Consider the following 21982-nt stretch of genomic DNA (forward strand, 5'->3'; position numbering starts at 1 on the left):
TCCTGGGTTTTTTTCTGTGTTTTTATTTTTGTCACAGGTACTTGGGAGACAATAACTCTCATAAAGATTCATCACTCCACAGGTGTTTTGAATCAGAAAATAATGAAGAATAGGACCCAGGTTCTGGCCTCAGGATCTCCTACCGTCCATTCAAAGGTCTTTCATAAACGGTATCTTAAATAGGGATCAGGGCACTAATTCTATTAGAACTGAATATTTCTTTTCTTAGAAAAGCGCATGGTACCTTTTCTGGCTGAAATCTAACTTGAATGTGCCGCCGAACACTTTCTGCAACAAACTATGATGTAGAAAATCTGTCCCCAAATTCTGCGGAGGAACGAGGCATCACCTAGTGTGCAGAGACGGACTCGTCTGAACGAGGTTCATCTCCAGAGCTTGTTTAGTTCAAAATACTCTGTATTCATTAATTCCTTGTCATTTGTGACACACAGAGAGAAGAAGCATGTGCACATCTGCGTGTGTGCATGTACCTGCGTGTGTGACACAGAAGAGGAAAACTGAAGGGGGAAACATGACCGAAGCTTGATGTGAAAAGGAACACTGAGTCAGTTATTCTAGGCAGCACACACACATTTCAACTTAGAAACTGCCAAGTTGGTTGTATTTTTCAGATGCGCAAAGTGCATACTTTCAGAATGATGGAAGACTATTTCAGCATGATATTTAATAAGTCTTTTATATTGATGACAAAATGCCAGGCGCAACCAGACTGAGCCGAGCTACCACCATTCGATCTGGGGCAACCACTTTCTCAAGGGACCAAGACGCTCCCTGGTGAGCCAGACCGCACTCCGGGGGAGAGACGTTTTATTTATTTTGTGGATGAAACGATACGGCATACGCCACGGGTCTACTTGACTTTCTGCCTGGTTTCACTGCCGACTGTCTGGACCAACTTCACTATTCCTCTGTCAAAGAGCATCCCCAGCCAGCCAGCCCTCACAGCGCACGCCTGAGTCAGGAGCCAGCAACTCAGGTTTCAAAGTGACTTAGACAACTTACTGACGCCTTGGTCCCCAGTTTCCTATCTGTGAGACAGTTTTGCTTGCCCCGCTACATTTAAGAAGACGTTGAGAGAGTTCTACAATGTCTCTGGGTCCATCTGAGCTCCTTCCAAGAATGACAACTGTTGGGGGCCGCTTTTAGGGTGGTTGCCTTGCCCAGACCACACTCCTCTGAGAACTGCCTCTCCCACCAGCAGCCCTGGGCCCCAGCAGCTGGCTCACTTGACGTGTTGCTGAGCTCCTGGCCAGAGTGAGTGGAACCAAGGGTGGACGAGAGGAGGTGCCCTCTAGGAAGCCGACCCTCAGAAATCTGGAAAGGGAACCTAGAACCTGGCTCAGCTGGTTGGGAGCCGTGGCCGCTGAGCCTGCACGTCTGGAGCCTGTGCTCCGCAGCGGGAGAGGCCACAGAAGTGAGAGGCCCGTGTACCACACACACACACACACAAAATCCCTTCACTAAACAAAACAACACACATCAGCTTCCTGCTTGTTCCTTGGCATCCTTGTTTGTTAGGGTTAAGTCCATTTATTCAACATTAACGTGAAACTGAGCAGAACTTGAAAGCAGAGCCCAGAACTGAACCATTAGCAGAGTTTTTATTTTTCTTAGCACATTGAAAGATGACCCATCTCAAAGCATGTGCTGGGTTTTGACTCCTGTCCATACACAGGTGGACCCTGGCTCCATTCACCAGCCGCGGCCGCCCCACGTCACGGGTGAAACATGCATGTCGTTCACAGCACAGTTGGCCCATTCCAAATACACTGTCAAGGGCATCAAATGAGCCAGAAGAATTTGGGGCTGAGACCAGACGCCGTCCACCACCACTGTCCAGTGGGCCCTGGAGGTGTGAGAAGCCAAGTCATTTCTGTTCACAGGGAACCAGAGTGCATCATGACCATTTCTGTCAGCCTGAGGTTGAAAGTGAAACCCTATTCAACCATCAAGATTTGCTCAACAGGAGGTTGGTTACGGTGGGAAGCAAAGCACAGCATATACTCATAAGTAGTCCCAGACCTGTAGGTGGAGAGCTTTCCTTTCTGGTCCCTGGTTCAGCACATCATCAAAGAGTCTCTCTCTCTCTCTCCTTCATAGAAAAAGGGCCAGTACACTGTTTTAAACAGATCATTAGATGAAAAGTTGAAATACTGCTTTTAACCCCAGCTGTGTGTCCTCGAGCAAATTATTGGCTTCTCTGAGTCTCAATTTCCTTGTCTTTATTTATTTTTCACTTTTTCTTCCTAGCTTTATTAAGATATAGTTAACGTATAACATTGTGTAAGTTGAAAGTGTTATATCGCACTATGATTATCACCGAGTGTGAGCTAACACCTCGATCACGTCACATAATTACCATTTCTTATTTTTTTAAGGGGCATTAGACTATATCACCTCCAGGTTTCCTTCCAGGTGTAAAGATGAGCGGCTCTTCTCCTTATCGTAGAAACTCTTTGGAGTAGGGGTCGTAATTTCAACTCCTGTGGCCCCTCCCCATTGCCCCCTCCACAGTGACGGTCTTTTCTAAAGGGGGGTGAATGTGTCATGAAAGTCTTCCTCTAAAATGCACACACTTAGGCGTCACAAACCTCAACCATTAAGCTACAAACCACCCCAACGATAAAGGCCCCTTTCCGCCGAGTAACTTCATCACAACAAGAGATTACTATCAAAAGGATGTTTGATCCTGCAACTTCCCAAGAGAGATAAGGCTTCTAAACTGATATCTATGAACTCTGTCTTTCTACAGAGGCAGACAGCGACTCATATTTCCCCACAGAAGAAGTGGGGTTAGCAGGAAAATAAGAGTGTGTTTCAACTCCTTTTCAGTGGAATTTATGGGTAAACCGAGGGGATTCACCTTGCGTTTTTTTTTTTTTATTTTTATTGGGGTAGAGTTGATTTACAATGTTGTGTTAGTTTCAGGTGTACAGCAAAGTGAATCAGTTATAAATATACATATATCCACTCTTTTTTAGATTCTTTTCCCATATAGGTCATCACAGAGTATTGAGTAGAGTTCCCTGCGCTATGCAGTAGGTCCTTACTAGTTCTCCATTTTATATATAGTGGTGTGTGTATGTCAGTCCCAATCTTCCAATTTATCCCTCCCCCCTGCCTTAACCCTGGTAATCATGTTTGTTTTCTACATCTGTGACTCTACTTCTGTTTTGTAGATAAGTTCGTTTGCACCCTTTTTTTAAATCCCGAGAGGCCAGACTCTGACTGAGAATGTCCTGATATCTGGGCATACCCAGTCTACAGCGCAGCCACAGAGAGGGTAGTTCACCTCCCCGGCCTCCCGGTCTGTTCTTCTGCTGACTCCTGCCTTGTGGGTCACACAAGGGTGCAAGCAGAGGGCACTCTTGTGAGAAAAAGTGCCAGGAACTGTGCCTCCTCTAGAAATGTCACCAAGACTCCGTTATGGAACAAGAATGAGACATCCCATCGACTTGCAGGCATTTAGGTTCTGCGGGCTGGCGTGCGTGGGGTGTTTGCTTGCTCTGTGCCGCCAACGTCCTTGCTGACTTTTGCAGCCACGTGAGGCTGAGCTATTATCAACGGTGCAACAGGAATAGGGCTCCTTGTTTGATGCAAAAACATTTGGCCAAAAATGCATACATCTTGGAGGATCCATGAAACTTTAAAGATAAGAAAAACCCAGTGTCTGAAATCAGAGACAGCTCTCTGGAAAACTGAGTGTGTAAGACGGTCAAAGGGGACATAAATGCCAGTGATGTGTGCAGACCACACCACGTCTGCTCATTCTGTGACCTGATGAGTGTTATTTTGAACGGAAGTGACTTTGTATAAGCATGGATATTTTCCCTTTTTTCTTCTATTTTTTCAAGAAGGAAGAAAATAAATTAAACCCAGTAGTAGCCAATGAGTAAATATGTTATCTATTGTTAAAATTTATCTATAGCCGTACCCATAGAAAAATTCATGTAAGAGTGTAACTTCATAATTAATTTTAATATGTACTTTTGGATCATTTCTTTTATAATTTTCATCACAGTGATTTTTTTTTATAGAAAAGTAACATTTTTATGGCAGTCTCTGATGTCTCTATTCCCCACAGAGAACAGACACACTTGTCTCCGACTGTTAAACTTCCTTTTACTGAGTCGGTGATCACTCTGCATTGTCAATCACTGCTTGTAAGTACATCTCCTTCAACAGACCATGGAGTCCTTGAAATAAAGGGACATCCCTCCCTTAGGCTTAAAATACTTAGCAATTGGTACATATGAGATATATAATAAAGAATTATTACATAAATAAGTAAATTTACCATTACAGAACCATGTTACATAATGCAAAAAAATGTATATCTATATCTATATCTATATATAATGAAGTCTCAAGTCTAATGGGCCAAAACAAAAACAGAAAAGGAAAAAACTAACTTAATTTGTAACATTCCTTTTTATCTGATGTCAATGTTTTTCTCCAATAAGCCATCGATAGGTAAAAGGCAAATGTTAAATCCCCATTGCTAGCAATGCATCATACAGAAGCAACACCATCCAAACAAAAGCACATTCTTGGTCAACTTGAGTTTTCTCTCAAATATATATAAATTGAGATCCAATAAAAGGAATTTAATTCCTGTCCAGAGTAATTCAGGGAATCTTTTCTGGAGGAGATCTCTGTCAAGATGAAATAATGCAGTCTGCTTGAGCTGAGTCCAAGTATTTTAGAATGTGTTGCCCTCACCATTTTTGAAAGTCCAAAATAGAGGATCTAAAAAAAAAAATCCACAACTTTTTTTTTTTCTCTGAATGGAACATTCCGTTTCAGTGCAATTCATCAATTTTTTCCACCTTGCTCTTATTACTGTTTTTTTACCAGATGCCCATTTCTTTCTGTTATTTCTTTCCATGCCCATGCATCCATGCCTGGTAACCTGAGGTTTATTTATTTTTATTTTTTAATTGAAGTATAGTTGATTTACAATGTCGTGTTAATTACTGCTATACAGCAAAGTGATTCAGTTATACATATATATATATATATATATATATATATATATATACACTTCTTAATATCTATTCTTTTCCATTATGGTTTATCATAGGATATTGAATATAGTTTTCTGTGCTATGCAGTAGGTCCTTGTTGTTTACCCATTATATACGTAAAGGCTTACACCTGCTAACCCCAACCTCCCACTTCACCCCTCCCCCCAGCCTCCTCCTCCTTGGCAACTACCAGTCCCAGGTTTATTTTGGTGGAGCGTTCTGGCTGTGGCCAGGGTCAGAGGAAAAAAGTTAGTCTTCACTTGCAAGTTTTAAAATGCTGTTTTATGGACCATATCGAGGATTGTTTTTCTTTCTCAAAATCTTTCTAAGAGAAAAAATGTACACCATTTAGGGAGCTTCATACTGGGAACAGTCTGCATCCTGGGCTGTATTGTCTCTTCACTCTTAGGGGGCAAAGCAGGCACTGTGCTTCCCACAATCACATGATTAAGATGACCCCATTTTTGTCCTCTGCTCCAAGGTCTCTGGACTAGGAAAGAGCCTGGTAGCCTGTACAGCAAGACAAAACGTGGCAGTTGGATCATATCCTGTATCTAGAGAAGAGCTTCAGGGAAGATGGTCTGCTTAGCTCTGCATTACGCTTCATTGGAGCACAGCTCACCAGAAGCAAAGCACTAGCAAGTGACATTGTCCGGGACCCTTACCTTGAACTTTTTTCTACCGGAAAAAGGGGGATAGACTGGGGAGGGGAGGGGATGGAAGATTCTTCCCTCCGTGTCTGACTTGAACATCATCCATTTATACCTCCTGGACCCCAGCATTAGTTAATGGAAGTAGGATGTGAGAAAGTAAAATGAGAACATAGACAGTCAGACAATAGAATCTCAGCCTAGGAAAGGACTTTAAAGCATTTCTGTTCTACCCGGTTACCTGCCGTTGAAATTCCTCTATAATATCTCTGCCAAGCAGTTACCTGGTGTTTAGTTAGACAGTGAATAAGACAATCCACTCAGAGTGTGGCTATCACCGTCCTCAGAAGGATGCACTGTTCTCAGGAGGACCCTGTCACCTCTTGGAGATCTAGATGTTTTGGCCATAGGTGTGACTATTCTGACCTCAGGCATTTTGTGTTGATCTGGTTAGATCGTTGGTCAGAATGCAGGGTCACAGCTTCCATCGTTAGGTCTCATGACACTAGGAGGCTTATTTGTTTATTTTGCAAGGAGAGCCCAAGAGGAGATGAAAAAACCCCCAAATGTTCTGCAAGCCCTTTCGCTTCCCAAACATGGTAGCCAGCACTTCCACTGGCTCTGTTTAAGGGTTTCTTTCCCTTTGCTGTGTGTGACCATGCCTAGCCACCCAAGGAACGGCCTGCTATAGGCTCTGACCTGTGCTCTGATCTTTCCTGAGGGATAGTTTATCGCACCAGACATCTCGGCAGTCTGGTTCAGGCCACAGATTCGGACCCCTGGATTTCCCTTCCGGATCCTAATTTTGCCGTCACACCTCAAGGACACCACTACCCATTCAAGCCCCATTGCTTCCTCTTCCCTTTGTTTATTTTCAGTCATAGAGTTTGCCAGTATGATAGTAAAATACCACCATATTCACGTATTCTTTACTTCTAAAGAATTGAATGAAAATAAAGTGAGCCATTGCCTTCTTCTAAGGAGCTGAGGATCTTTTGGTCAATAACCATTACTAAGCTCTCATTATATGCCAGAAGTCAACTTGATATTTTTTTCTAATCCCATCATTGTTTTGAAATACATATTTTGAAATTGACCCTGAAATTGACAGATCTTTTAATCTTTTTTTTTTCTTTTTTTTTTGGCGATACGCGGGTCTCTCACTGCTGTGGCCTCCCCCGTTGCGGAGCACAGGCTCCGGACGCGCAGGCTCAGCGGCCATGGCTCACGGGCCCAGCCGCTCCGCGGCATGTGGGATCTTCCCGGACCGGGGCACGAACCCGTGTCCCCTGCATCGGCAGGCGGACTCTCAACCACTGCGCCACCAGGGAAGCCCCTTTTTATCTTTTTAAACATCATTTTAATGGTGTGGCTCTTCTGCTTCCTCCCATCACAATCCTTCTTGCATTTTCTGCTCCAAGAGGTGGAGGAGTAGAGTTCTGTTCTACACCAAGGAGACAGTTGGCACTCAATGAATAAAAGAGATCGTAGACCAGGGGAACACTCAGAAAATATAATTATTAAAGCAGAGATGTATGGTAGGGCTTTCAGCAACAGAGCTGCTTGAAACTCCTTCAGAAAGAAGAGCTAGAATTCCTTATCTTCCTTTTATTTTAGCATCCAGACTTCCCCTCCTGGCTCCTAAAAACCAGCTTAAGCTCCTTTCTGCTCCATAGCTTGTCCGTGACTAATCATAGTATAAACGTTCCTCTCCAGCTATAAGTAACACTGGAGATGCCAAAACTCAGAGAAGCATTAAATCACATGGAACGTTCGTATCAGTAGAACGCAGGTCCTCTAATGATCACTACCTGCTATAACAGTACGATTCAAGGATCCACCTGGAAACAGACCCCCTTATCATTTGCTGACAAAGAAGGCTAAGAAGTGCTTCTTAGCTGGAAAGACACTCAACTTATATTGTACCACTCTTGTTTTCTCCTCCCACATGGGCCGTGTACCCTGAAGGAAATACTTCTTAGATGTGTTCGGAGGTTCTGTCCATTCTTCAACCCTGAGGTGACAGTGGCAGATGGCTACCGCCCTTCTCTTAGGCACCATGATACCTAAATTACCACGTAACGATGGGACCCATTCTGATGTCAGAAGCTAATGTCCTGTGAGGCGAATGGGCTGCTTCTCAGAAGACCTGGAATGAATGAGGGGCAGTGGAAGTGGTCCCCCCACCGAGTGCAAGTAGTAAGCAGGTGCATGGTGTGCAGAGAATTTAAAAGCAATGATAAGATCAACTATCTTGTGTGTGTGTGTGTGTGTGTGTGTGTGTGTGTGCCTGTGTTTGTATCTTTGGCTCCCAGAAGCCCCACTGAGAGTGATTTGTTTTGAATATCGATGCCTGTTCTGGTTGAGACTTTTCCTTCCCTCTTAAAGGTTTCAGCAGAAGCTGTGAAAAGGTACAGATCAGAGCATATAACATTCCCTAAGGGACTTCTCGGAGGCTCACACTTCATGTGCCAGACTCGCTCGTTTCAGGATAAGTATTTGACATGCTTTGTTACCTGATTAAACCTGCATGTTTTTCCTTCTGGCTTATTACTGTCTGAGGCACTGTGTTGTGAAATGAAAATTACTGGCATTTGCCTGCCAAATGCAGTGATTCAGAGAATTGTGAATTAGGATTCTTTAATTACAGAGATCTGTGCCTGATAGGTTAATTTCAAAAGCAAAGTTAACCACATGTGTTCTATTTATTTTCAAACTAATTCTATTGAATTACATTTCACTTAAAAGGCCTTCTTGGTCCCCTTTTAATAAACAAAGAACAAAAGACAAATGCTTTGTTAAGATTCAATCTCATTTCACCTGGGCTACAGAATGAAGAGGAAAATTACATTCTCATGAAATAGAATTCAAACACCAGTGATTTTTATGAGATGTTGCTTTAATAGTACTATTATTTGGTATTATTATTCTGAACTATTTTTATATTAAATTATTTGAGAATAAATAAGGTGATTTATGGGGGGAAGACAGAAGGTTCTGTTTTAAGCTCACATGGTCTTCTCTATTTCCCATTGATGTTTAGATTTTGCGGAGCACAGGCTCTAGGCGTGCGGGCTTCAGTAGTTGTGGCGCACGGGCTTAGTTGTTCCACGGCATGTGGGATCTTCCCGGACCAGGGTTCAAACCCATGTCTCCTGCACTGGCAGGCGGATTCTTAACCACTGCGCCACCAGGGAAGCCCCAAAGACATTTACTTTTAAAGGATATATCCATTATAGTTATTTTAAGTTTTTCTTCCTTTATTAAAAGCAAGGTGTGCACATAATAGTAATTTGCAAAAGATCCAGACAGTAGAGCCCCAAATAAGAAGTTTGTCTCCCACCATCCCCATTACACAGAATCACAGACTGTTAACAGTTTCAGAATTTATTTCCTCTAGAGCTGGTTTTATATTTTATATGAGATGCCTCTATTCTTTTCAAGAACTTTTTTTTTTTTTTTTTAGCATATGCCCCTCTGTTACATTAACCTCCAATTTCCTAGGCTCCTCCCCAGAAGCAAAGCATCTTGGGTGCCTCTTACGCATGCTCCTGGATATTATATTATCTAGGTAATTATTTAAATGACTCTCAAGTGGAAGATAGTTTCAAAATGCTAACAACTTCTGCATTTAAATAAAATGTGAATATAAGCATGAAAATGCTGTAGGGAAAGCACAGGTTGTTTCTCCTTTTATATAATCCTTCAGGATGTCATTCCCTTGGAAAACTCTTCAGAAGTGGTGTCCCCCTCATTGCCTCTGTCCAGGGACCTCACTGTCCTTCATACACGGTGCATACACTCCTCGTCCCCAGATTATTTACACTCACAGGGAGATGCAGCTACCCCCAACTGGGTAGGAAAACCTTGCTTTGTTTGGGGGCTCCTTGTGACTCTGTTCTTTGATTCTGTGCCATGACACGCTTTGCAGGTAAACTCACCTCATACCACCAAGAGCTTGTAGTATTAAATTGATCTCACTTCTTAGGTTGGCATCCAAGATAAACTCTCCCTATACCAAATTCTAACCATTAAAATAAAGCTCAAATGTTTGGAGGGTAGTTTTAAAACTGTAACATTATTTCTTTAAAATGACCACAACACAACAAACTTTTCTGGCCTTTCACACACCTTGAATTTTGGTAACTCTTCCCAAAGCTAAATGGGAAAAAATTAAAGGCCAATATATTAGTTTATATTTACTTTTAAAACAATTATTTTATGTTTCTATAACTGATTTATAACCAGTTGATAAGAACTTCCATCTTTCTGTTGCCCTCCTGGCTGTTTTTAAGGCACTGAGGTTCTACTGAGAAGCCTTCTAAGAAGATGTGTTGGGACCCAGTTCTTGATTTAACATAAATTCTGAGATTCCCTGCTGTTCCCTGTGAATCCTTGAGTGGATTGAGGAAAATGAGAGAAACATAATTCTAAAACAGTATAGCACGATGCTACAAACTTTCTGTGGTTTTATTTCTTTTATGTTCCCTTTAAAAACAAGGTATAGGGTCTTCCCTGGTGGCGCAGTGGCTAAGAATCCACCTGCTGATGCAGCGGACACGGGTTCGAGCCCTGGTCTGGGAAGATCCCACCCCAGACCGTGGAGTAACTAAGCCCGTGCGCCACAACTACTGAGCCTGCACTCTAGAGCCCGCGAGCCACAACTACTGAAGCCCGTGCGCCTAGAGCCCGTGCTCCACAACAAGAGAAGCCACCGCCATGAGAAGCCCGTGCACCACAATGAAGAGTAGCCCCCGCTCACCGCAAGTAGAGAACGCCTGCGCGCAGCAATAAAGACCCAACACAGCCAATAAATAAATAAATAAATGAAAATAAAAAGTAAAAACAAGATAAAATGAAAAACAACAGATTTTTTCAAAAATTGTTTTGTGATACCACCAGCCCTGCAGCCGCTCATGCAGGCACCCAGCCTTGCTCAGTAGCTGATTAGTCCTCACTTCATGAGGCAGGGTCTGGCAGCCAGCTGGGCTGGGGGCCAAACCCACCCACCAGGACACTCAGAGTAGTTGGTTGCCCCACAACAGAAGGGCCCACTCAGCCCACGTAGGGGCACCCCTAGGGCGTAGAGTTCTGGTATCCAAAGGGGACTATGCTAGGCCTACATCTCCTACATTGGCCACTTTTCCAAGATCCAGAAACGTAATAGGCAAGATATAGAAGCAAGCTAAGTGTCCATCAACTTAAGTGTCCAGATGAATGGATAAAGAAGATGTACAATGGAATATTACTCAGCCATAAAAAAGGAATGAAACCTTGCCATTTGCAACAACATGGATGGATCTAGAGAGTATTACGCTAAGTGAAGTAAGTCAGACAGAAGAAGACAAATACAGCATGATCTCACTTGTATGAGGAATCTAAAAAACAAACAAACAAAACACAATGAGAACAGACTCATAGACACAGAGAATAAATGGTTGCCAGAAGGGAGGGGAGTGGAGGTGGGGGAATAGGTGTAGAAGATTAAGAGGTATAACCTCTAGTTATATAATGAAAAGTCACAGGGATGAAGTACACAGCATATGGTTAATAATTATTGTGACAACTTTGTATGAGGACAGATGGTTACTAGACTTACCATAGTGATCATTTCATAATGTATGCCAATGTCAAATCACTATGTAATACACCTGAAACGAACATATTAGTTATATTTCAATTTCAACTATAGTTCAATATTTGAAAATGGCTTCCACTCCTTTGCGATCTATTCACCCCCCCATTTTAATAGCCATGTTGGATGGGTTGCATGAATGAGTTCATTGTAAGGGTGGATATCGGCTCATTAATGCTGTTTAAAAATATTCACGTGCAACTTCCTGAGTTAATGGTTTCAAACATTTAAATTCGTTCGTTGGAAAATAAATAAAAAATGGAAAATCTGTGCTTTTTTGCATGTCAGACTCTGTTCTGGGCACCAAGAAGACAGACTCCCAGAGCCACAATCCTCAACAGGAAGAGTCACAGCCTGCTGGGTGAGGCAGGTCACAGACCACCAGCCCAACGTCACGATGGCTCTTGGAATAAGAGTGAGGAGACACGAACTCTGCCTGGGATCCTGGAGAAGCTTCCACAGAGGAAATGATGGTTATCCTGCGTTATAACGAAAGACGGAGACTTTGGAGGTGAGGATGGATGTTCACGCTGAGGGAGCTGAGGGTACAGACGTCGCTTTGGTGACTGGTCTGGTGAGGCTGGAGCGGAGAGGGAAAGGGCGAGGTCGCTGATACACCAGGCTAATGATGCCTTGTGGGTGCTAAGGGCTCACTGGAGATTTTGCAGTAGGGGAGTCAGAGCCGGCCCTCTCCCTGCTTAGGGCCAAATCAAGGAAACAGCCTGTTACTAACCTCTGCACCCCCCTGAGTGCAGCAGGCACCCCAGGGGGAGTCCGGACAGGAGTGTGACGGTGTTTCTCAAATCAACAGGATGTATTTGTAGGAGAGATACCAAAATAACTCTTTCCACCCCGTCCCCGTCCCCCCAGCCCTGTCCCTCCGACAGATCCCAGCTTAGTCACAGTTATTTTCCCCAGAGCAATCCCTCCTCCTAGAACTGGGAGAGGAGGTATTCCCAGACCCTTGCTGGGAGGCTTACTGACGTCTAACCACAAAGCTGTGCAGAGCAGACAGCCCTTGAATGAGAAGGCTGCTTCCCCAGCCCACGGGCATAGCAGGAGGACGACTCTAGCCCAGACGGCCTGCGGAAGTCAGAGCAGACCTCTTAGAAAGCGGTGCTTCTTTGCTACCTCCATGCTTTACATTTTTCTCTTTGTGGAAGTTCTGTTCCTGCCCGAAGTTACTTGCAGAAGAGCAAAAGGATCTGTACAAAGATTTATGTTACAGAGGTTTTCATTGCCACTTGATGACTTTTGGCGAAACATGGAAAACAACCCTAAATTTCTAACAATGAGGAGCTGGTTAAATCAACTATGGTATATCCATGCAATGTTATACCACGCGGCCATTTTAAATGGCGGAGGAAAGAACATATAATGAGATGGTACAATGGTCTTGATTTCTAAATGCTAGAATTACGCGTGATTTCTTCTTTCGGCTTATATGCATCTACTAAATTTTCGGTAATGCATGTACACATTTTAATTAAAAGGAGTGCTATTTTTGAAATCAACAGTCATTTTTTCTTTATTTTGAGGTCCAAACACTCTGGGATTCAATACCAATTTAAGGCACTATAAATATAGCAAATGCTTAAACCGGATCTTCATGTATAATTTACTGAAGGAGTCAAGTGTACATTTCGGAACAATTCAAAGCTCTAATTTGGACTGTGGTCCTGGGGACATGGTAAATCCTCAAGAGTAAAATTTAAGATGTTTCATCATCCATCCAAACCCCTTGACACACAGATTTTCTTTACGCAAGGTTGTTCAGACACCATATTTTTTGTTATTGAACGTGTAATTTGACAAATTGTTTTCTCTGTCTCAACTCTGGGATTTAATAGTTACAAATAGGACCTTAAAAGGTAGACATTCTTTACCTCCCCACATAATTATTACTTACTGTTTATCACTCCCGCTCACTGGTCCTACCAACCGCTGTCCCCAGCAGGCGTACGCAAGTGTAACAGTTCTGTCCCGGTTGCCATTCTGAAAATAAATTTGATTTAATTGTGGATCAGCAATATGGAATATAATTTATATACATGTAGTTGAAAGGGGCCTTTATAGAATTTCTATTTATTGCTTTTATAAGCTCAAGCAAAATAATGTTTTTCTCAGGTTTTTTTTTTGCGGTACGCAGGCCTCTCACTGCTGTGGCCTCTCCCGTTGCGGAGCACAGGCTCCGGATGCGCAGGCTCAGCGACCATGGCTCACGGGCCCAGCCGCTCCGCGGCATGTGGGATCTTCCCGGACCGGGGCACGAACGCGCGTCCCCTGCCTCGGCAGGCGGACTCTCAACCACTGCGCCACCAGGGGAGCTCTTTTCTCAGTTTTGCCATGAATGCTCCTCTTCTGGATTTTGATGAAGAGTCTTCCTCGCATCTCTGGCGAGTGATTCCCAAGTAAGCAGAATTCTAGGTGACTGATGGTTTCTCTGGAAACGGGAATATACCTCTCGTGCTTTCACCCACTTTTAAATTTTACGCCTTTTATTTGTCTTCTTTTTTCTTCTTCCATACCTCCTGTGTAAGTTTTCCTTTTCTTTTCCCCTGGGCTGACAGTTTTCGCCAGTGGAGCACACAGGCTTTTGCTTAATGTTCTGGGGGGTAATTCGGGACTGCAAATTGCTATGATTTTCATAGACTCTCACTCTATAAAAATCCCTGTATGAATGTATAAATCTAAAAGAGAGTTTGTGGAGAAACAGGAAAAAGGCACAAGCCCTGAACTTCAGGTACCGTTTCTACATAAGGAAGAAAACAAGGAAAATGAAACAGCAAAGCCAATGGAAGGACCAGGAGAGTATGTTCTTCTAAGACCTCACATAGAAATGTCATCCCCAGATGCCCACAGAGACTTTAACTATTTTCCCTTAATTTTGGAAGGGCAGGCTTAAAAGTGTTTTAATATTAGAAGTGTCAGAATAAGCTTCATGAAAACATTCTTTCTTATTGGAAAGGGAACATTAATTTCAGATTAGCAATTTAAACAATTTTTTTATCACTTTAATTTCGGAGCTGTCAGAAGAGAAGCTTCATAAATATTCTTTCTTGTTCGGAAGGGGCATTCTTATAAAATGGAAACTCTGGGGTGGCCCAACTGAATATGCCCTGTAGAGAAACTATAGAAAATGTTAAAATAATGAGATCTTACCTTCCAAGTGCCCAGGGAGTGGGACCCAGGGAGGCAGTTTGGAAGAAGTGTTAACATTTAAAAACCACCTGGGTTCCATATAATACGAGGGAGTAGCAGTCCAGCCGAGCTAATGGTAATTTTGAAAAGTGTTTTAGGGGCTTCCCTGGTGGCACAGTGGTTGGGAGTCCGCCTGCCGATGCAGGGGACACGGGTTCGCGCCCCGGTCCAGGAAGATCCCACATGCCGTGGAGCGGCTGGGCCCATGAGCTATCCATGGTCGCTGAGCCTGCGCGTCCGGAGCCTGTGCTCCGCAACAGGAGAGGCCACAACAGTGAGAGGCCCGCGTACCACAAAAAAAAAAAAAAAAAAAAGTAAAGTGTTTTACTTACTCTGCGGGGAGCTCAGACATAAGGAAAATCTGGCTCGGCTGTTTGTGGTTTTAGAGCGGCCATATTCAAGAAAGCCAAAGTGAAATATAGGCATTATATAAAAATCCCCTTTACATATCAATGTGCTGTATGGAGTCCTAATTGCAGATAGGGAAACTGAGGTCTCTGAGAATAGATTTGAACTTGCCCAAAGACATAGCAAAGCAGTCATTTAAAAGAAAACTTCTAAGTCAGACAAAGACAAGAATTAGACAACTGCTAAGTCAGACAAAGATTCTATGTGGAATCTAAAAAGTTAAATATGGGGAATTCCCTGGCAGTTCAGTGGTTAGGACTCCGTGCTTTCACTGCTGAGGGTCCGGGTTCAATCCGTGATTGGGGAACTAAGATCCCGCAAGCTGCGTGGCGTGCCAAAAAAATAAAAACAAAACAAAATAAAATAAAAAGTTAAATAGGTAAAAAACAGAGAGTAAAATGGTGGTTACCGGGGGATGGTGTGGGAGGGATAAGGATTATGGCGTTTAAGGGTAATAATTTGTAACAAGTAGTAAATAAGCCCTAGAGATCTAATGCACAGCATAAAGAATAGAGACAATAATATTGTCTTATAATTATGTAATGTGATAACTCTCACTATTTTGGCAATCATATTACAATATGTAAATATATCAAAGTAACACAATGTGCACCCTAAACTTACATAATATCATATGTCAAATTTATTCAATAAAAAAAAACTTCATACAAATGTGATACATTTAAAAAAACTTGAAGGTGTTTCCAATTTTGTTCACATGCTCTGAATGTCTGTTAATTCCTTAACTCCAAATATTTGGATAACTTGACTTTATTTGAACAGCACTTTAAAATTTAATACACAGCCCCCTTTTCAGCATTATAAAATTTTGTCTCCAGAAATAAGTGTAGTCTTGAAAATTCCCCATCCCATATACTCTCCCACAAAAGTGTAAGAAGCACATCTTCTTCCCTAATTCCTGGCCCAGATTCAGGCTGTAAACATTTCCAAACACCTGCGTGCGTATCAGCAGGCTCCACATCTGCTAAAGGGCCTGTACGTGGGTCCGAGACCCGCTTCAGGCGTCATACATCCTTTCCAAAAAGATCTTGCCTTTTTCTTTTCAGGAATGATTAGGAAAAGCTTGTGTGATAAGCTTGATCGCTTATCACAAGAAAGAAGGCATGGGCTGGCCCAGCTTAGTGGGAGGGAAGAGAAAAGGGAAAGTGATTTTGGAACCATGTGTAAGCGTGGACTGATCTCACGGAATCTGATCAGGGATAGGGTTCCATTAGACCTTCTCATGAGGGAAGCAAAACTCCAAAGAGAACTGGAGCTGGAGGTCCAAAGTTAGTGATATTTGAAAAGACCCGACTCTTCACTTTTAATAGTGTGATATTTACATGGTTCATGAAGACTCTTGGACATGCTTGGAGTTCCATGAATATGTAATGTTGTTTTGAATATTACTCCTATTCAAGTGGGTCCTTTTTAAACATCATACAAACACTGTCGTTTTCTCGGGGCTTGATGCTACTGGTTGACCATCGGTAGGACCTCTACCCTAAATTTCCTCTCCAGGAATAGTGACAAATGCATGTGAATCCTTTGTTCTCTTTTGTTTGGCCCACTTATCACCAATGGCTTGTATTTGCAAGAACGAGTTGTGTACTGTTAAGTCAGACCTTATGAGGCGTATGACCTTGGACAAAGTCACTTAACTTTCCCAAATTTTGGCTTCCTCATTTGTAACATAAGAGTAATTAATCATAGAGCCTACCTCAAAGATTTCTTCTACATATCATGCAACATAATGCAATGTAAAGCATTTAACCCAGTTCTGGCACCAAGTAAGGATTTAATTTTTCTAAAGAAAGTAGCAACTAACATTTATTAAGTGCTTATTATTTGTCAGGCAAGGTTCTAATCACTTGATAGGTATTAACTCATTTAATACTATTATTACCTCATTTTACAGATGAGGGAGTTGAGCCACTTATTTGTCAGAAATTTAAAAGATCAATAAGTAATACTGCTTACTTCTTTTCCCAGGTTGGAAAAAAAAATTGAGAGAGAGACACACAGGAATAGGTCGATGAAGCTCTAAGTATTACTTTTATTATTAATACAGTCAGTCAGAGGAAATGTCTTCAGATCTGCAGCCTTGCTAGTACTTTTTTTCCCAGAAGACAATTTACCCTCCCACCTATGGACATCACTGGACAATTGCTGGACTGCAGGTTATTTCCTGCAGAGAAGAGAGCAGATCACAAGGCTTCCTCTCAGCAGGAAGTGAGATCTGAATAAAGAGAAGGAAAAACCGAGTTGAGCATGTCTTGTTTCTTCCCTCAACTCCTCTGTCAGGTAATCCCTTCTCCTGTCAGGAGGAATAAATGAGAGGATCCAGCCATTAGGCTAAGAAAACTCCCACAACATTAAAAATGGAAGTTAGGGTCTAAGAGGCTCTCCAAATATCATCACCATCATCATGACTGTATTTATTAAGATTCAATTTCTTAAATAGATAGTAGACTCCTCAGAGTTTTTAAAATTTCTGTTTCTATCAATTTGGGCAAGTTGTGTCTTTCTAAGAGTTCATCTATTTCACATACATTTTCAACTTTGTTGGCATAAAAATGTTTCTATAACCTCATTATCTTTTTAATGTCTGTCAGATCATAGCAAAACTCCCTTATTTACTTCCTGATAAGAATAACTTACGCCCTCTCTTAGTTCTGCTTGATCAGTCTTGCTAGAGATTTATACATCTTCTTGGACTTTTTGAAATTTATTTTTAAGATATTAGCTTTGTTGAATCTAATGTATAGTGTATATTTGCCTTCCAATTCACTGATTTTTGCTCTTATCTTTATTATTTCCTTCCTTCTACTTTATTTGGCTTTAACAGATCTAGCTTTCTGGGCTGGATACTTAGGTCATTGAATTTTCAGCCTTTCTTTTCTAATCCATGCACTTAAAAGTATAAATGTCTCTCTAACAGTGGCTTCAGCAGCATACTACAAGGTTTGGTATACAGTATTCTCATTATCATTAAGTTCCAAATATTTTCTAATTTCCATTTTCTAGTCCCATTTATCTCATTTCTTTCTTTCATCTATTTCTACCATAATTTCAGTGTAGTCAAAGAACATGAAGTCTCTGGATGATTTCAATTGTTTGAAGTTTTTCAAGAGAGATTTACAGCGTAGCATATTGTCTATTTTGATCAATATTTTCTTCAGAGATTGGGTCAAGTTTGCTAATCATGACGCACAGATCTACTGTGTTTTATTGACTTTTTGTTAAAATCTCCATTTCTTATTGTGGCTTTGTCTATTATTCCTTTTAATTCTGTTGATTTTTCCTTATATATATTGGGGCTATATTACTAGAAACATATAAATCTAGAATTATTATATTCTTGATGAATTGACTATTTTATCTTCATGAAATGTTTTTCTTTTTCTAGTAATGCTTTTTTCCCTCAAACTCTACTCTTTTGCTATAACTACACCAATTTTCTTTTGGTTAACATTTGTATGAATATAAATATGTATTTTTTCATTTTTTTATTCTTAGCTTTTCTAAATCCATATGTAGAAGCTGTATCTTGTGCCCCAGATATAGATATTCATAGGGATATAGATATGGGTAATATACAGACATAAACATAGATCAATATCTGCAACCTTATCTATGTCTACATTTATGTCATTATTATGTCGATAATATTATATTATAATTTAGAAATATAAAAATCTATTTAACAAACTAGTGTCACAACATACATGATATTCTGTAACCTGGTTTTCCTACTTAATATATATTATAGAAGTCTCTACCTATGGATGCCATGTTATTTTTTCAATATTTTATCATGAAAAGTTTCAGCTGAATAACAAAGTTAAAAGAACTTTATAGAACACTTGTATGTCCATCACCTAGACTCTACCACCAACAATTTACCAGCATTTTACTAAATTTGCTTTCTCACTTGTCTGTCCATCTATTCATCCATTAATCCACACCTACATCTATATCATCTATATCTATACCTGGAAAGTATATATACACTGTAAAAACTTTTTTATCTCCAGGTAGAATTGAATTATAGAGTTAAGAGGTATAGAATTTTTATTTTTATATTTTAATTATGTCTGTATCATTTAGGTATTAGAAAGTAAGCAGGAATAACTTTTGAAAGAAAAAAATAAAGGAAGAGGTATTAAAAATAATAAAACAGATTCCCAGACCTGATCCTTAGATACTGTGTGTCAGTGGATCTGAAAACCAGCCTCTTTTCCACCAGCCAGTCCGGCCTCTCCCCATGTGTGTCCTGCAAGCATTTCTTGAGCATTTAGTAAGTGCCAGACATGGAAAGAAATCCATTCCTCATGCTATTCCATTGACTGCTAACAACCACCACATGAATTAGGTACTATTATTAACTCCATTTGAAAAAGAAAAAAACAACAAGCACAGAAAAGGTCAATTTCCCTCCAAGTTGCACAGTGGTGGGTGGTGAATAGCAGAACAGGATTAGAGACCAGAGTCTGACTCATTTTTAAATGAATCAACTCAAAGAAGACACAGAGTGTCCACTATGAGCCAGACAAGGGAAGCGGCAGACACCACGTATACAAAAATGAACAAGATCTGGTCCCTGACCTGAAGAAGTCTTCAGTCTGTTGAGAACGACAGGGCATTTTGATACTGTCTGGCAAGGGCCCTGATGGGGTAATCACGGGGCATCTGGGGAGCACGTGTTAAGTGCACTTGACCCATTGGTGGGGGGGTGGGGTGGGGGGTATTGTCTGGAAAGATCTTCTGGAAGAACTAATATCTAAAGCTGAGACCTGGAGATAAGGAGGCATTAAGTAGATCACAGTACTCTGCCGGATGCTTTAGGACATGGCATAAACCCAGGGCCAAGGGTGGGAAAAAGGCAGGGGTCCAGGGTCAAGAGAGATCCTGGCCCATTTTAGTTTTATGTCACAGCAGGAGTTGTATTTCTAAAACACAGATCTGATCGTGTCATTCTTCTATTAAGAGCCTCTAATGTTCCCTGCTCCCTACAGAGAAATACCCCAACTCCTTAGCAAACACGCAAGGCCCTTCATAACCGGCTCAGCTTACTTGCTCTATTTTTGCTCCTCCAGCCATGCTGAAATACCCAACTGCCTCCACCACATCCTAGCTCCTGCTTTTCCCTCTGTTGAGATACCCCTTCTCCCCTCTCTGCTCGGTGAATTTCTACCTATTTTTCAAAGTCCACTTAAAAGTCACTTCTCCCCTGGGCATCCAGATGAAATTAAATGTTTCTTCATTGTTCACATGATATCTTTCTCCATGCCTTAATGCGTAAATTATTATATTATTATTTTTGTGGCTGTGTTTATCTTATCTAATGGAAGCTGAGCTCCTTGACAGCTATGCACTTCTCTCCTCCAGGCCTAGTGGGTTGGCAGAACCTCGGTAGGTCACCGACAAATACCTGTGTAATTGAATCGATTTGAACTCTAATTTCGCCAATCGTTGATTCGATGTTTCTAACTTCACATTTTTCCTCTAAATTATAGTTAAAATTGTCAGTTTGTACGACCTCATTTTTAGTCCAAGAAGTCTGGCTCATTTAATTTCTTTATAAATAATGATTTATGAAAAGGTTAAGTGCGGTCAAGGTTAAGTTGCAAGCCTTGCTGCCGTGGAATAACCCCAGGAGAAACGATGAGAAGAGATTTGAAGGATAACAATTGAGCAGAAATCACATCTGCAGCTTTGATTCCTGGGCACTGGCACAGGAAGTGAAAGAACCCCCCTGAGGGTCCAGCTTTAGATTAAGAGATTATTCATGGCCAATCTGCCAACTGGAGTCTCAGGGAGTGGAGCCCAGGATTCTGTGCTTATTAACAATCCCCAATCCTTGCCCCCAAACATGCCCTCACTCAGTGCCTGCTCCCTCCCAGGTGATTCTTATGCAAAGTAAAGTTCCAGAACCACTGCTAATAATCTCCCCTGGCAATATAATCAGTCAAAATTTTTTCCCATTAAATTGCACTTTCCTGGGAGGTATAGTCCAAAGCACATATTGTTGAACAGCATGAAGGATTCCGTCCATGGTGTCTAGGTGAAATCACATAACTGACAAATATGTAGAAGTCCCACTAAACACTTTGACATGATGATAATTATAAAGAGTTTGAACTTCTAGTTGTTCCAATGTGAAAAACTGTAGTCAGGAGCCAGAGAATTTGAAAAGTGATTTTATGCTAATTAATTATGCGATTCCAGGCAGATCTTTTTGGAGATAGGACTATTTTAAAGTCGGGATCCTGCTTTTCCCAACATATCCTTTTCACAGGAACGTTAAACTTAGTAGTTAATAATAATCACCAGAAGTAATATGACACTAACTTTAAAAGCCTGTCTTCACAAGGAAAATGGCAAATGTCACCATGCTGCAATAATAATATGGTTATTATTATTCCAAATCCCATTATTATTGCAAACTCATAGACCATGAATTAAATTATGTTCACAAAATTGAGTATTAGAGTGCAGAAAAATACAAATATTTAAGACACATATAACAGTTTTAATGTGCAGGCAGAGGGAGAGTGAGAGGAAAATGGTCTCCTTCTGGCATACATTTAATAATACTAGTGCGTGGCAAAGCATTCAGGTGGTTAGAGTTCAGTGAATATAATAATAATAATTAATTATAGCACCAGGTATTACTATCCACGTGCCCCAGCTGTGCTGGAGCTTTCTATACATTATCTCTGGTCTTCAAAATAACCCTCCAAAGAAAATATCATTCCAGTGTTTACATTTGAATACACTGTGTGTAGGCAATTGTCTAAGGTTTCACAACTAGTTAGTGACACTAGTTTCTGAACCCAGGACTGTCTAAGCTCAGAGTTCATACTCCTTTTCCTTTAGATGATAAACTGCACGAAAGCAGAGCATGTATCTGTTTTTATTCCCTGTTCAATTCCCAGAGCCTTGAACAGAATGTGGTATAAGGGGCTTCCCTGGTGGCGCAGTGGTTGAGAGTCCGCCTGCCGATGCAGGGGACATGGGTTCGTGCCCTGGTCCGG

General features: G+C 41.3%; 2 protein-coding genes across 13 annotated transcripts in view; one reads left to right on the top strand and one right to left on the bottom strand.

Annotated features, from left to right (window-relative positions):
- Positions 1–10564, top strand: part of COG6 (component of oligomeric golgi complex 6) — a 280734-nt gene extending 270170 nt beyond the window's left edge. For 5 of the 11 annotated variants that reach the window (XR_013824904.1, XR_013824910.1, XR_013824911.1 and 2 more), the window contains 3 exons: positions 453–4184; positions 7667–7905; positions 8087–10564. The gene's annotated coding sequence lies outside the window, so the exon portion shown is untranslated. Of the gene's footprint in view, positions 1–452; positions 4185–5529; positions 6146–7666; positions 7906–8086 lie in introns of those variants that run through there. The other 6 variants (XR_013824906.1, XR_013824905.1, XR_013824907.1 and 3 more) reach the window with 6 other exon arrangements.
- Positions 1714–21982, bottom strand: part of LOC307176820 (uncharacterized protein) — a gene marked incomplete at its 3' end in the record, with an annotated part of 160368 nt that continues 140099 nt past the window's right edge. For both annotated transcript variants that reach the window (XM_079903307.1, XM_079903308.1), the window contains exons 3-4: positions 13243–13328; positions 1714–1867 (exon numbers count right to left, since the gene is read on the bottom strand). In XM_079903307.1, coding sequence (XP_079759433.1) covers positions 1714–1867; positions 13243–13328 — 240 coding nt within the window. The remainder of the gene's footprint in view (positions 1868–13242; positions 13329–21982) is intronic.

The sequence above is a fragment of the Stenella coeruleoalba genome, assembly GCF_951394435.1.
Source record: "Stenella coeruleoalba genome assembly, chromosome: 18".
Classification (NCBI taxonomy): Eukaryota; Metazoa; Chordata; class Mammalia; order Artiodactyla; family Delphinidae; genus Stenella; species Stenella coeruleoalba.